Source organism: Gastrolobium bilobum, unplaced genomic scaffold (genome assembly GCF_033153095.1).
Source record: "Gastrolobium bilobum isolate Gb01-03AN ecotype WA unplaced genomic scaffold, APGP_CSIRO_Gbil_v1 utg946, whole genome shotgun sequence".
NCBI classification, from domain to species: domain Eukaryota; kingdom Viridiplantae; phylum Streptophyta; class Magnoliopsida; order Fabales; family Fabaceae; genus Gastrolobium; species Gastrolobium bilobum.
This window is the reverse complement of record NW_026897835.1, coordinates 284305-297711: the sequence shown is the minus strand read 5'-3', so window position 1 is coordinate 297711 and position 13407 is coordinate 284305. Positions and strand designations below refer to the sequence as shown.

General features: G+C 32.2%; 1 protein-coding gene across 1 annotated transcript; it reads right to left on the bottom strand.

The window, feature by feature from the left end:
• Window positions 1–471: 471 nt before the first annotated feature.
• LOC133310745 (MLP-like protein 28) lies at window positions 472–1362 on the bottom strand. The gene is made up of 2 exons (XM_061511726.1): window positions 1179–1362; window positions 472–822 (listed from the first exon to the last, which is right to left on the bottom strand). Exons 1-2 carry the CDS (start codon window positions 1360–1362, stop codon window positions 551–553), a joined length of 456 nt encoding a protein of 151 aa, XP_061367710.1. The 3' UTR covers window positions 472–550.
• Window positions 1363–13407: the final 12045 nt, after the last annotated feature.

Here is a 13407-nt window from a genome sequence, read left to right as displayed (position 1 = left end):
CACTAAAACTCGTGTTTCAAAACTCCAAAGTTAGAAACATCATTGGTCCCTAATTTTATTTACTTTCTCAACCATTTAAACAGTTAGGTTCCATATTTTATTGTATTAATCTATTAAATTCATGATCAATTGGAATTTGGAAATTAGACATTAAGTATCCTAAACTTATAGTTTATACTTCAGTCCCTCAATTGGTGAACATTTGGCTCATCAAACTTAAAACAAATCTAGTTAAAAAATAAAAAAACTTGAAACGAGTCAGAAACAATATAAAGCATTGGACAAAAGCTAATAACAGTCCTAGTTATAATATAAGGCACGAATGTCCATTTATTTATATTACATTAAACTTTTGAACATATAATTTAACACACTCTTCAAGACAACATGACATTCATCTCCAATTTTATTCCATAAAAACAAAAGATAAACAGAAAAAGAAAACATCCTTAATCATCATGCAAACTTCACACTGATTATTTAGATAAGCACTTATCCTGAAGCCAAACCCATTATTTATAATTTGATATTTTCTTCATAACATTTGGAGCTATGCCTTGAGAAGATGAACATCGACATCTTTGGTAATTTTTGCGAAATACTCCATGTAGCCAAATGGAGGGTCAACATCCTCATTGGTCTTCTCATATTCGACAGTCCATTTAACAATAGCACCGCCGTCGTTCCTAGCAATAACTTGCAAGATGAGCCTAAAGATCTTATAGTTCTGATCGATTTCTCCATCGTAGAGGATGTATTTGTTTGTTTTGTTCCGTTCATCAATGGATTCAATTTTCTCCTTACATGTTGTCACCTTACCATCTATTTATCACAAACAATATAAGTAAGATCAATTACAGAAACATTGTATGAGAAATATAGAAAAAAAATTAACTAACCTTTTTTTTGCATAATAATTTAAGAATTTATCGTTTTTCCATCAATTTGAGATGATTTTATCTCGAGCAACAACAAAAATACGTCATTTGGAGATTAGAGAAATTAATGAAGGGAACTAAAGAATTTTATTTTTTTCTTGTTATATTAATTTTATCAACATACCCTTCATTAATGTCTTTAATTTTCAAAATGATGTAATTTTGAAGTTGTTTGAGATAATTTTATCTCAAGTTGATGAAGAAACAATAAACTCATAATTTAGCTACAAAAGTAATTACCTATGGTATAAGTCCAGTGCTTTTCCGAGCCAATGCTATGCCAGTCACCTTGATGTAGCTTGGTTCCATGAACTCCTTCACACAGGTTTTGAAGTTGGTGGAGTTGCTTTGCGAAGAGGTTGTAGAACTTATCAGCGGATGAGTGGCCACCAGTTTCAACACTAAGTTTACCAATTAGTGCCATTACAAGGAAGAAACAAGTAATACAAGCGAAAGTGTAATAAACGAAGGATGAGAGATGAGAAGAGTATGCACCCTTGTTGGGCCTTAAATAGAAAATAGCTTACTCACTATACCCAACTAATAATTAAATTATTGCATCATTACATAATAGTATGCTCCATAATTAACTATAAGGAAGTGTTATATATTTACAAATTTTTTGTTTACAAACTCTTACAAATTACATTATGTATTTTTGAAAGTATACTAAGTTACACTATGTATTTCCGAAAGTACATACTGTAATTTGCAAAAGTTTGTACAAAAAATTTGTAAACGGATCATTCTCCTTAAATATATATGTCAGGTATTTGAGATCTTACTTTAAGAAATATCCTTGCGAATCCCTTAGTGCTGACCCTGTCTTTGACTAAATCAAAGATGTGGATTTGATCAAGAGAGATAGCACAAACATCACTCGATTGAAATGCAAAAAAAAGAAATATTTATTCAATAGGATATTTTTTTTTATGTTGTAGGAAAAAAATTACTTCATATTATAGAAATAAAAGTATAAGTGGGACCCACATGTAATAAGAGGAGAAAAAAAAAGAGTGGTAGAACTCAACTCCTTTTTGTATGTATAGGAGAATTGTTTGTCTCATGTAAAATGAGATAAACATAACCCTTATTTAATATTAAAGTTGCCACATTATAATATAATACGAAATTTATAGCGTAATGCTGTATCCAATGACAATGTTTACTTGATGAGTTGATGGTTTATACGAAGACGAATGTATGAGCAATCAACCTATGGAATATATTAGAGAACCTAAATTATTTTGGAGTGAGGATATTCTAACTATCAAAACTTCTCATTACTAACTTATTATCCATCACATCACCATTGAATCAAAGAGAGAGAATATCAAATAATGGTGATCAAACAGGTAATAAGTTAGTAGTAGAAAATTTTGGTAGTTAGAAAATCTCTCCTGATTATTTTGCTAGAATTGTGTGCATCATTTTTAGATGAGTGATGAGATCCTGATTCCACTTAATTTTTATAATAATCATCCTTGAAATCCAACAAAAAATAATTATTATTATTTTCTGCTGCGTAACACTGCTGTAATATTTTTAATGTCTGCAAGAAGGACGGTTTCGCTTAGTTTCAATAAATTTTGCCTTTTACAGTTTTATGTGACTAAGTCCGTTCTCCTCTCTCCTGCATTTAGAGGAATCACTTAATTTTCATAATGTTATTAAATTTGAATCAGTGATCAACTCAATTGGGATATTATGTTAATAAATCATTAGTTCAATTAATAATTTTAGTAAATAACTTGTTGAACCGGTTAAACTGAATTAATATTAAAATATAAAATAATTAATAAAAAAAAAACTCATTATGACCAGTGTTTAAAAATCCAGCCTGGCCATCGACCCGGCTGAGGTCAGGGGTCACGGGTTCAACCTGGGTTCACTACGCTGATCCAGTTTTATATATTAAAAAAATATAAATATATATATCCTATATGAAAATATTAAAAAACAAACCACCAATTGTCAAAGATTCAAAATATACTTAACATAATTCACCAATTACAACCACAAGTCATTATTACACAACCTAATTAAAGTATCAAGATATCGTCACCAAAAAAAAAAATATCAAGATACCAAAGTACAAAACTTATATTCTAATGGGGTCACTACGCTGATCCGGTTTTACCTCTTTTGAGAAGGTCTCTGACAAAGGAAGATTTAAAAGAAGTAAGGATGAGTTTTTGTTTTCCATCGACAACCGTAAGGATTTCATTTGAATGGGTAAAATTCTTACCTTTTCTAGAAGATTCACTGCAGTGAGGTGAAGATTGAAAACGTCTAGGTCACTACGAGAGAAGAGAACGATTAGATTTAGGTTTGCAAGCATTTTTATTTTATTTTTTAATAAAATAATGTTGTTTCATGAAAATTTTAAAAAATTATATATATACAGTTACCCCCTTTGACCCCTCTGACCCGGGAGTCACTGAAATCCGACCGAGTTTTGGGGATCGAAGAGGTTGATATGCATATAAGGTCCAACTTGTAACTCCAACCCTCAGAGAGGAGGGGTCAAGATTGACTCGGGTCAACCCGGAAGGTGGAGCGGGATTTTAAAACATAGATTATGACACACCTATAGCATTGGTATATATAGTGGTAGTGGTAAGTGCAGCGCCCTTCTAAAAACAAGATGGAAGTTGATTAATGAAGGATGATATAAACACAAAATATTTACATGAAAACATGAGAGCATCTATTCCTATGCAAGTTTGATTCCCACTAGTGATGAAGTTATTTTATTTTTTACACAATTTCGGGTTGCACAGTTGGGAGTACATTTTCCTCCTGAACCGATTTTCATTGATGCTGGTTTAGTGTTCTAGTCCAAATAATTTTTATGTTTTTTTTTTCAGATTTCTTCAACTTTTTTCTGTTTCTTTGACTGGTCATGTTCGAGTTGGGTAGGATGATATGCATAATTATCATAACTTTTTTACAAAATTGAGTACTCAAATCACTGATTAAAGTTAACATAATCTCTTCAAATGGAATCACATGCTTGGTGATTGAGTACAAATAATAAAGCCACATAAAATACATCTGTTTAGCCATTAAGCAAACCCATTGGTGCTCCAAAAATATTTGAGACATTATGCGAGCGATGGGTCAGCCACATTAATTCAGATCAAGATGAAGACAAGAGAAGAAATTGAAAAAATTTGCGGTGAATGCTGTAGAGTTGAAAAAGCTAGAGGCGGTGCACGAAGAGTTTAGATCAGAAAATGAAAATTATCTACAAACACAATTTTCAAAGAAAGCCACAAAATACACCTCTCTTTAGCCATTAAGGAAACCCATGAATATTCCAAATGTATTTAAGACATCTTACGAGTGATGAGCCTAGCCACATTAATTAAGATGAAGACAAGAGTTTTGGATGAAATTGAAAAACATAGCGGTGGAAGCACATACAAATAAAAAAAAATGGTGCATGAAGAATTTAGAGAAAATAATATTTATCTACAAGCATAATTGTTAAAAAACTTTTTAAAGAAAGAAATGATGGGTTATAGAAGAATGTAGAAGCCGAAATTATTGAAGAAAATTAACACAAGTGATCGTGCAGCCAAAATATATAAGATGACACTAAGCCGTTCATGCTTGGTCAAATACTTTCAACAAATTAATTATATTTAATTTAAAAAATAAAGTAAAAGCCTAAATATTTCAGCTGTGGCAGAAGAAACAAATTTTGAGAGTATGTTGTAGGAACAAATTAATTATGATTAGTTTAAAAAATAAAGTACAAGCCTAAATATTTCGGCTGTGGCAGAAGAAACAAATTATGAGAGCATGTTGTAGGCTTTGAAATTTAATTTGGAAAATTTTTTTTCACAAGAATGGCCTATAAACTCTATAGATAGAGGTTGAACTCATTTACTCATGAATTAAAAGAAAATGAAAAAAAAAAAAAAAAAACAGAGAGAGCAAGGGGAAGGGAATTCTTTCCCTAGAGTTATTTCTCTAAGTTAAAGTTAAAGGAGAGAGCAAATAAAATACAATTATCTGAGGGTGTGGTTGGCATTATTAAAAGAATCAGATATCATATGTGGAAAATCGCATTATAGTTGTTGTATCACTTGAATTGAACGATGATAAGCCTTTAATCCATTATGGAATAAGAGCAAATTGAGTAAGTAATCTAAATTCAACCAAAATACATAAAAATTGTGATTCCTAAAGATTAAACAAAAGAGAGGGGCATCAAGTTGACACTGGATCTCAAATAGCATAGAGCTCTTTCCACTTAGACATTCCCAATCATACAAGAGATACTAAAGCTTCCTCGGTCTTTGACTTTAAATGGCAACCCTTTTCTAATTACTGCACTACTCTCTTCAGTCAAAACTATTGTTTCCATCTCTCTCAGTTTATGCTTGTTTTACAAAAGATCTTTCATGAACTTAGCATACAGAGGCATGTTCTCCAAAGCTTCAGAGAAAGGAATGTTGATTTGTGTAACATCTCGTGTGCATTCGGTGTATTAATCATAACGTGGTATTAAGCGCAACTTAATTAAATGTGGAAGCTACTTATCCAATTATGAATATCATTATTATAGTAATAGATTAACTTTTTCCTTTTTAACAATCCTTATGTAATTGCAATACAGAAATAACCTGAAATACCTCATAGTCAATAAATAGAGTATTTGGTCTTGCACCCACCTCAAGTGGTCATGACACCAATCCTGATACATAGTGTGTACAACCAGTCTCAACATAAACATCAACTTATTTAAAGTGGCATGGACAACCCCATGCTCACACCAAATAAACATACCAAGTCTGATAATTACATAAGAATAGTAATTAGGTCTCAATGATCATAAACATAAACAGATAAAAGTCCATGCATGCTAATAGGTAATATCTACTCTGGCCTCTTGCCCGTAGACGTATCCGTCACATGGATATCTGTACCTGAAAACATGACTTAGGTAATTGAGCAAATTTTTACTTGATAATAATTTTGGTAGAGGTAAAGTAAATATAATTTGTTTATTAAAAGAAAGCAATTATACTTTACTTGTTCAAATTTATGATGAAGACGTGATCTTTGGTTCTACTAATGAGTCTCTTTGTGAAGAGTTTGTGTAACACCCTGATTTACCTAACCGGAATGCTAAGCAAAACGGTATAGATGCGCACTTAATTTAATAAGAATAACAGAAGACTTCCTATGAGTATCACAATAGTTATCTTGAAACTACGTGACAATTAAAACTTTTCCTTTGTATCCTTTATGTTTACAACATTATAATAAACTATACAGTCTCATAACTGCATAGAATTAAAACTGAATACTAAATTGTAACAGTTATCAATTCAGCAAAAATGGACAGCATAACCTCTGTTTAACGGACTATCCAAATTCTTAAATCCGATATCCAAACATAACCAATATATGTATATTCATATCCATATCTTCAGAATCTATCCATAGCCTCCTTCTTACTCTCAGCAAACTTGAAACATACATACATACTTTGTTGTACATAACATATTCAAACCTTTAACTACAAAACCTCATATCAATTATATACATTTGTACTAACAATATCTTCAACTCAAATAATACATAATTTATCCAAAACATAGACCTACATGCATAAACCCAAATGTTAGTCAATCAGACTGCTCCCGATGTTCTGCTAACCATTCTTTTCACGTTCCATATTCTCCAAAGACTCGTCCTCTAAAGCAGAACCTGAAATGTGCCCCCATAATGCATGGTGAGATTTGAAATCCCAGTAAACTCTAAGTTTATATAATAGTCTCCCATTCTCAAGCTCACTTCTTGCGTAAAACATACAGATTACGCATATAATTTTCAAACAAAACATATAGCACACAACATACAAAATTCCATATCATTAAATCTAGTTTAATTACATCGTATGGTTAATTTACATGCAACCATTACAGTTTGACAAGCAATTTAACGTATTTAAATTAAATAGTTAGCTTATCAATAATTTGTAAACATACAACAGTAATAATAAATATGTAAACACACAATCACTTTTTAACAACTTTATTTAACTTAGTAAACCATTCACAGTTTACCATTAACATTACAGAATTTACCATATAATTCAATGCTACAATTCTTACGAAAGTTTTTATCTTTCTCTAGTTAACCTAATACTCTCAGAGTAATAACTCCAAGTATATAGCACTCACAGACGTACTCACATTCCTTTATCATATTCTTCTTTCATAAACCAATACCGATCATTTCATTAATTTTCAGAATATCAAAAAAATGTACAATACAATAAAATCAACAGTAACAATAATTAACAAATAAAACACATCATCACACACGACAATTCATCAATCAAATAAATACATTAAACAATACAACACACTCACTCACACATTCAATCTACACATTACAATGCATCACACAAATACAAGATAAACCTATACCTTCAATCACATATATATTTATCTTCACATCACAAATAGCCAGAACCACCCGAGGACCGGATGCGTTCACGTATTAACTTATCACATTCCACTAAAGTCATCCATTAATTGAATGATCTGAACTTGTACGACCAGTTTATCATTGGACTCGTACTGGAATTCACTTATATTTCATGTATATTTATATATAATTCACTCTAAAGAATTATGTACTGTTAGTTCAACACATTTACAAAGCATCCATTTTTCTAAGGATTACCTGTACAACCAATCACAGACATTTAGTATTCATTATTTTTCTCTTTACAGAATAAAACCGATTCACAGTCAAATTTATCAGAATTTCAAAGTATCTGAACCTCACACATAAACTTTACCACATATACATGTTCATCAAAATTATAGACTCAAAGTACATTTTCAAATTTATCAAACATATCGCTAAATTCACAAATCGTCAGACACATCAATCATTTCGCCTATCAGCAGACATGCCAATTATTTCACATATTAACAAACACGTTAATTATTTTACATGTCAATAAACACACAAATCATTCTGCATATTATCACTCACGTCAATCAGTTCACATGCCAACATACATGTCAATCATTTCACACATTAACAGAAACATCAGTCGTTTCACATATTAACAGATACATCAATGTTAAATTTATTATTTAAATTATATATCAACATGATCACACACCACATTTTATTTTCCATATGCATACCGCTATTCCAATGCCCAACCACATTATTAATATAGACAATAACCATTATCCCACCAGATTCTGGTAGAACAATAAGATAGAAGAAAACTCCTTAAACAGAGAGCTTACATGCGAAGCTTTACTCATAGGCAACTTGATTCCCCAATAAATTCCTCCTGAATACACAATAGTATCACGGACAAGACACTATCAATTACTGATTAAGTGTGACTTGTAATTCAAACAATTAACATTTATATGTTAATTTACCAATTTACCTAGGTGATTTATCCAGCTCTTAAAACCACTTTACTTGAATTGTTATTATAAAATTATACCATCTTAATCTAGATGTCGTAATCTTTACAACGATGTATTATAAGCTTCATTTCAATAAGTATAACTCAAGATACGCCCCTCATAAGAAAACTGCTTAAACTGGTCCTCAGAAACAGGACATCAGACACTTTTGTATTTTTCTGGAAACGTTAACCAACCCATTTTATTCTGAAATTTCTATACTAGACATCTTGGGCTTTAATTTGACATATGATTCGTCTTGTTTTGTTAAGAAACAAATGAGTTATGAATTTTCAAAACTCCAAGTATCATGTTGCCAACACAGGGCAATTTCGAACACTGTCCACTATTTCCAAATCTGAGCATGCTCCATACCTCATTAAAATACACTCTTTTTTTTTTTATAAGAAACTAGGTATCTTAACCTTTAATTTGATGTCTCGCACACTTCATGTAAGAACTTGCACTACTAATTATAAATTTACATAATTTAATTATGATTTAAGAAATAATTCCATAATTGACTTTGGATAAATAAGGAAAGAGCATAATAATTAATATTAAGCCACTTGTCAGGAGGAAAGTGTAAACACCAGGTATTTCACGGTATACATGGACACCGGCGAAGTAACTCGAAAAATAAAAATAAAAGTATGAATATTTCTAGTAAAATATCTAGGTTAAGAATATCAAGTTCGGGGTACAAATAATAAGCAGTAATGTCAGAACTAATACCGGCTATTTCGATGTATAAAATGTGTACCCGTGAAGTGTCTCGAAAAATTAATGTAAAAATATGATGATTCATAGAAAAATGTCTAGGTTAAGAATATAAAAGTTTAGAGTTAAACGAAGAGCGAAACTAATTAAACTAATATTGTTAGTTTAAATGAGTGCACCTATAAATGGCTAAGGGGCACTAAACCCTAGGTTATTTCAGAAAAATCTGTGCAGGCCCTTTTCTTCTTAAACCTTGAACATTCTCTCCACCACTTCCAAGAAAGATTGTGCCTTTCCTCGTAGAAGTTCATAAAGAACACATTTTTATGCTTCATTCTTCTTCTTAATCCTGTAAACCCTTGAGAGCTTGTGATTAGTGACAGAAACCCACTCTTAGGGCATTCAATGTTCTATTTTGGGGTGTTGTGGGGCTGTCCTTTTGAGTTTAAGGTGTGGGAGCCATTGTTACACTCTAGGGAGCTTCAAGAACTAATTTTTGTGAAGAAAAGACCTACCTTTGAATGTGATTTTTGTGCACCTAGTAGAGAAGAACCAAAGGGTGGCTTGGTGACCTTGGAAGCATTTCATTTCTCTATTTTTGGAGCTTGGGTACCTTGTATACCCTTTTTTTCTTTAAGTTTTCATAGCAAGAAGTAACCTTTAAGCATGTAACAAGAGAAATATAGGTAACCTAAGTTTAAACTAGTAAGAACACACTTAAAGATGCATGCTTGAACCCCTGTTGATGTTAAAAATCAAAGCTTGGATGGATATCTTCGTGAAAATGCAAAGCTGCATGTTGTCGCGAAATATCCAATATGATATCCATATATGGATATCCAGATATGTGATATCCGAATATTGGCCCAGGGGTATCCGGATATTGATATGCTAATATGTCCTCGAGGAATATCTGGATATTTTGGGATTTTCATGTTTCATGCTGTTTTGTCCAAACAGAACTGTGTATGATGAATTAGGATCTTTTAATGGTTAATGTGAGCCTCTGTAATAATTTAACTAAGTTAGAACCCAAATTGGTAAATGCTTATGGCTTTGAGAAAGGCCTACATGCATGAAACGAAAAAGAAAACGTAGTCCGTTTAACTTGAGATTTTAGCACATAATTATTGATAATATTTTTGGTATAAATAGACCGTGACTTTGCTGTTTGGTGACCTATGGATCATTGTGTGGGCTTCTAGCTTGATATTACTACTTGACAAGTAAGTTTCGTGTTCTCAGGGTTAATCCCTATTTGTTCCACCATACTCCAAGAGGAAGAGGGTAGTTTTATATGATATATGTGCATATATGTTATTTGAGATGATGAAATAATACACTCTTATATATGTATGTTATGTGGTGTATTACACACAAGATTGCTAATACATTAGTGTAGTGTGGAGCTGCATAAGATTGTATTCCCTGATGTGGGTATAAGGCAAAAGCCTTATACTTCTTATGTATGTAGCAGACGTGTGTAAATCATATCGTTCTCTGGCCAGTAGACTTGTTAGCACACATGCATGATATATATATATATATATATATATATATATATATATATATATCTGTTGTTGCATCATATGGAGATTATTATATCATTGAACTATTATTTTTAAATTATTATACCGAAGTGAGCTCGGGGAAGAGGAACTCTTCGCGAACCCCCGTTTACTGAGATTTCTGTTTAAAGATCTCACCCCTTTTGGTGCACATTTTCAAGTACAGGTATGCATGAGGCGGATATCGCTAGTGGCAAGAGGCTGGAGTAGAGTTTATCTGATATGCATGATTTATTCGCTTTATGTTGGATTTGACCATTGTATCTGAAACTTGGTTAATAGTATGTTTTGATTGACTGGTTATGTTTATTTGATTTGAGCATGGGGGTTGTCCATGCCTTTTGGTTATTTGGTATTTTGCTGGATATGTATAATCGTATATACCATGAGATATGGACGTTGGTTATGACTACATGATGTAGCTTCATGACTTAGTATTTATGTGTGATATTGAGGCATTTTAGAAATTCTATATTGGTTTTACAATTACATAAGGATATAGACGGATTTTATATTGCTACGTTAATGCAGAATTGTATGTCTGCAAACTTAATTTATTTTAGCTTCCACATTTAATTGAGCTACGCTTAATATCCTAATATGATAACAATTTGGATGCATATGAGGTGTTACACTTCATTTCATTAAGAAATGAGTGAGATATGCCCTTTTTAATTTGGGCTAAAGGTAAATAATATTTCATTACAGCCTGAACAACCTTCACTTTTTCAATCACGAAATCTTTAATTCTTGTTGGATTACTCCAAATTTTTGATATATTATACTAGACTTACATATACTTAATTTGTCGCAAAACATACTCCATTTGGAGTTATACAACTCCAATTATAAAATGTTCAAAAACAGAAGCCAGATTGCCTCTATTAGGGTTTTCACTTTTTCTTTAGACTAGTTTGCTTAGTTTTATTTTAATTCAACAACCAAGCTTTAATCCCATCAAAACTGAAAAGAAAAGATGGATAAACAATCACACAAGAGGGGGGTGAATCGTGTGTTACTTGAAATTCAAGAAACAATTCAAAAAAATCAAATTTTTGACAAGTATATTGTAACACCCAGTGTATACCCAGTTTGTTATCATATCATCGTATTAAGCAACGCTTAATTAAAATGCGGAAATAGCTTTTTATTTTCAATTATGACATCATTATTATTAACCAAGTTGATCAATTAATCTCTTTTCAAAACATTGTCTGTATGTGATTGCAAATAAACAACTATCTACACTGAATAATCTCATAATATAAATAAGTGTGTCTCTAGTCACAGATTTACAACACGTAGACCGGACAAACCCTGATAGTTTATACAATTCAAGCTACAAACATAACTAACATAAATGTGGCATGGACAACCCCATGCTCATCAAATGAGGCAACAAGCCCAACAGAGTCTCAAATCATATAAAAGTATAAAGACAATAAAACATAAGTCGGCATCCAATATCGTTGTATTAGGATAATGTTTCCTTTTTTGTTTAATGACCGTAGGCTTCTCTCAAAGCCATAAGCATACTATATCATTGGTTCTAACTTAGTTAATCCATTACAAAGGTTCATATTAACCAATTAAGGGTCGAGAATCCCAACCCATGCATCTGTTTGGACAAAATAGCTCAAAAAATAAATTTCCCAGAATATTTGAATATTCCTCGGGGACATATCCGGATATCCATATCCGAATATCACAGACCCAATATCCGGATATCATATCCAGATATTTCGTGAAAGAATGCAATTTTGTTCAAGCATACATTTTTAGACACATTTAAGCTAGTGACCATGTTGGTTACTTATTTTCCTCATTTAACATGCCAAGACTCAATCTTTTACATAGAAGCTCAATAACAAAGGTAGTGGTGCATATCTAAAGGCTCAAAACAGAATAAAGGAGGTGTCTTGAGGCTCTCTACACCATCCAACAGCTCTGTCTCAACAAGGCCATGAATTTGGTTCACAAACTTGATCTTTCCTTTACAAAATGGCTTTTTGAAACATCAAATGCAAGGAAAATGGCTCTCACTCCCTCACCCGAAGAAGTCAGCAACCAACCTCTCAAAGCAGAGGCTACAACCCACAAAGATGATGACTTTCTCCCTCACAAGGCTCCCTCTCAAGTGTTTACAAGGTGGAAGAGGAAGAATCAAGAGTAAAAATGGTGTCTTGGGTGATTTTCATGCAAGGAGAGCTAGGAATCTATAGGATAGCATATGGTCAGCCATGGACAATGAAGAATGCCTACGTAGCTAGTAAAATCTGATATAGGGTTGTGTGCATTTTCTATTTATAGGTGCACTTAATTAATCCATCAGTATTAGTTCTAATAGCTCCACTAATTATTTTACTACCAAACTTTATATTCTTCACCTAGACATTTTTCTAGAAATTATCATATTTTTATTATTTTACAGAATACTTCACCAGTACGCATTTATACCGCGAAGCAAAATCGGTATATGCACTTTAGCGACTTTAAGCATTCTTCAACTTTCTAAATAATTATTTTATCATAATTATGCATAATCTTTATCAAATCTATGCTCCGGCGTCGATAATTTTATTTTATTAATTATTTAGTTGTGCGGTTCCTTACACTCACCTCACCTTTTAAGAATTTTGTCCGCAAAATTAGAGACATATTTGTCCCTAAACTCGGGGTATTGCCGAAGAAGCTCGTCCTCCCACTCCCAAGTAC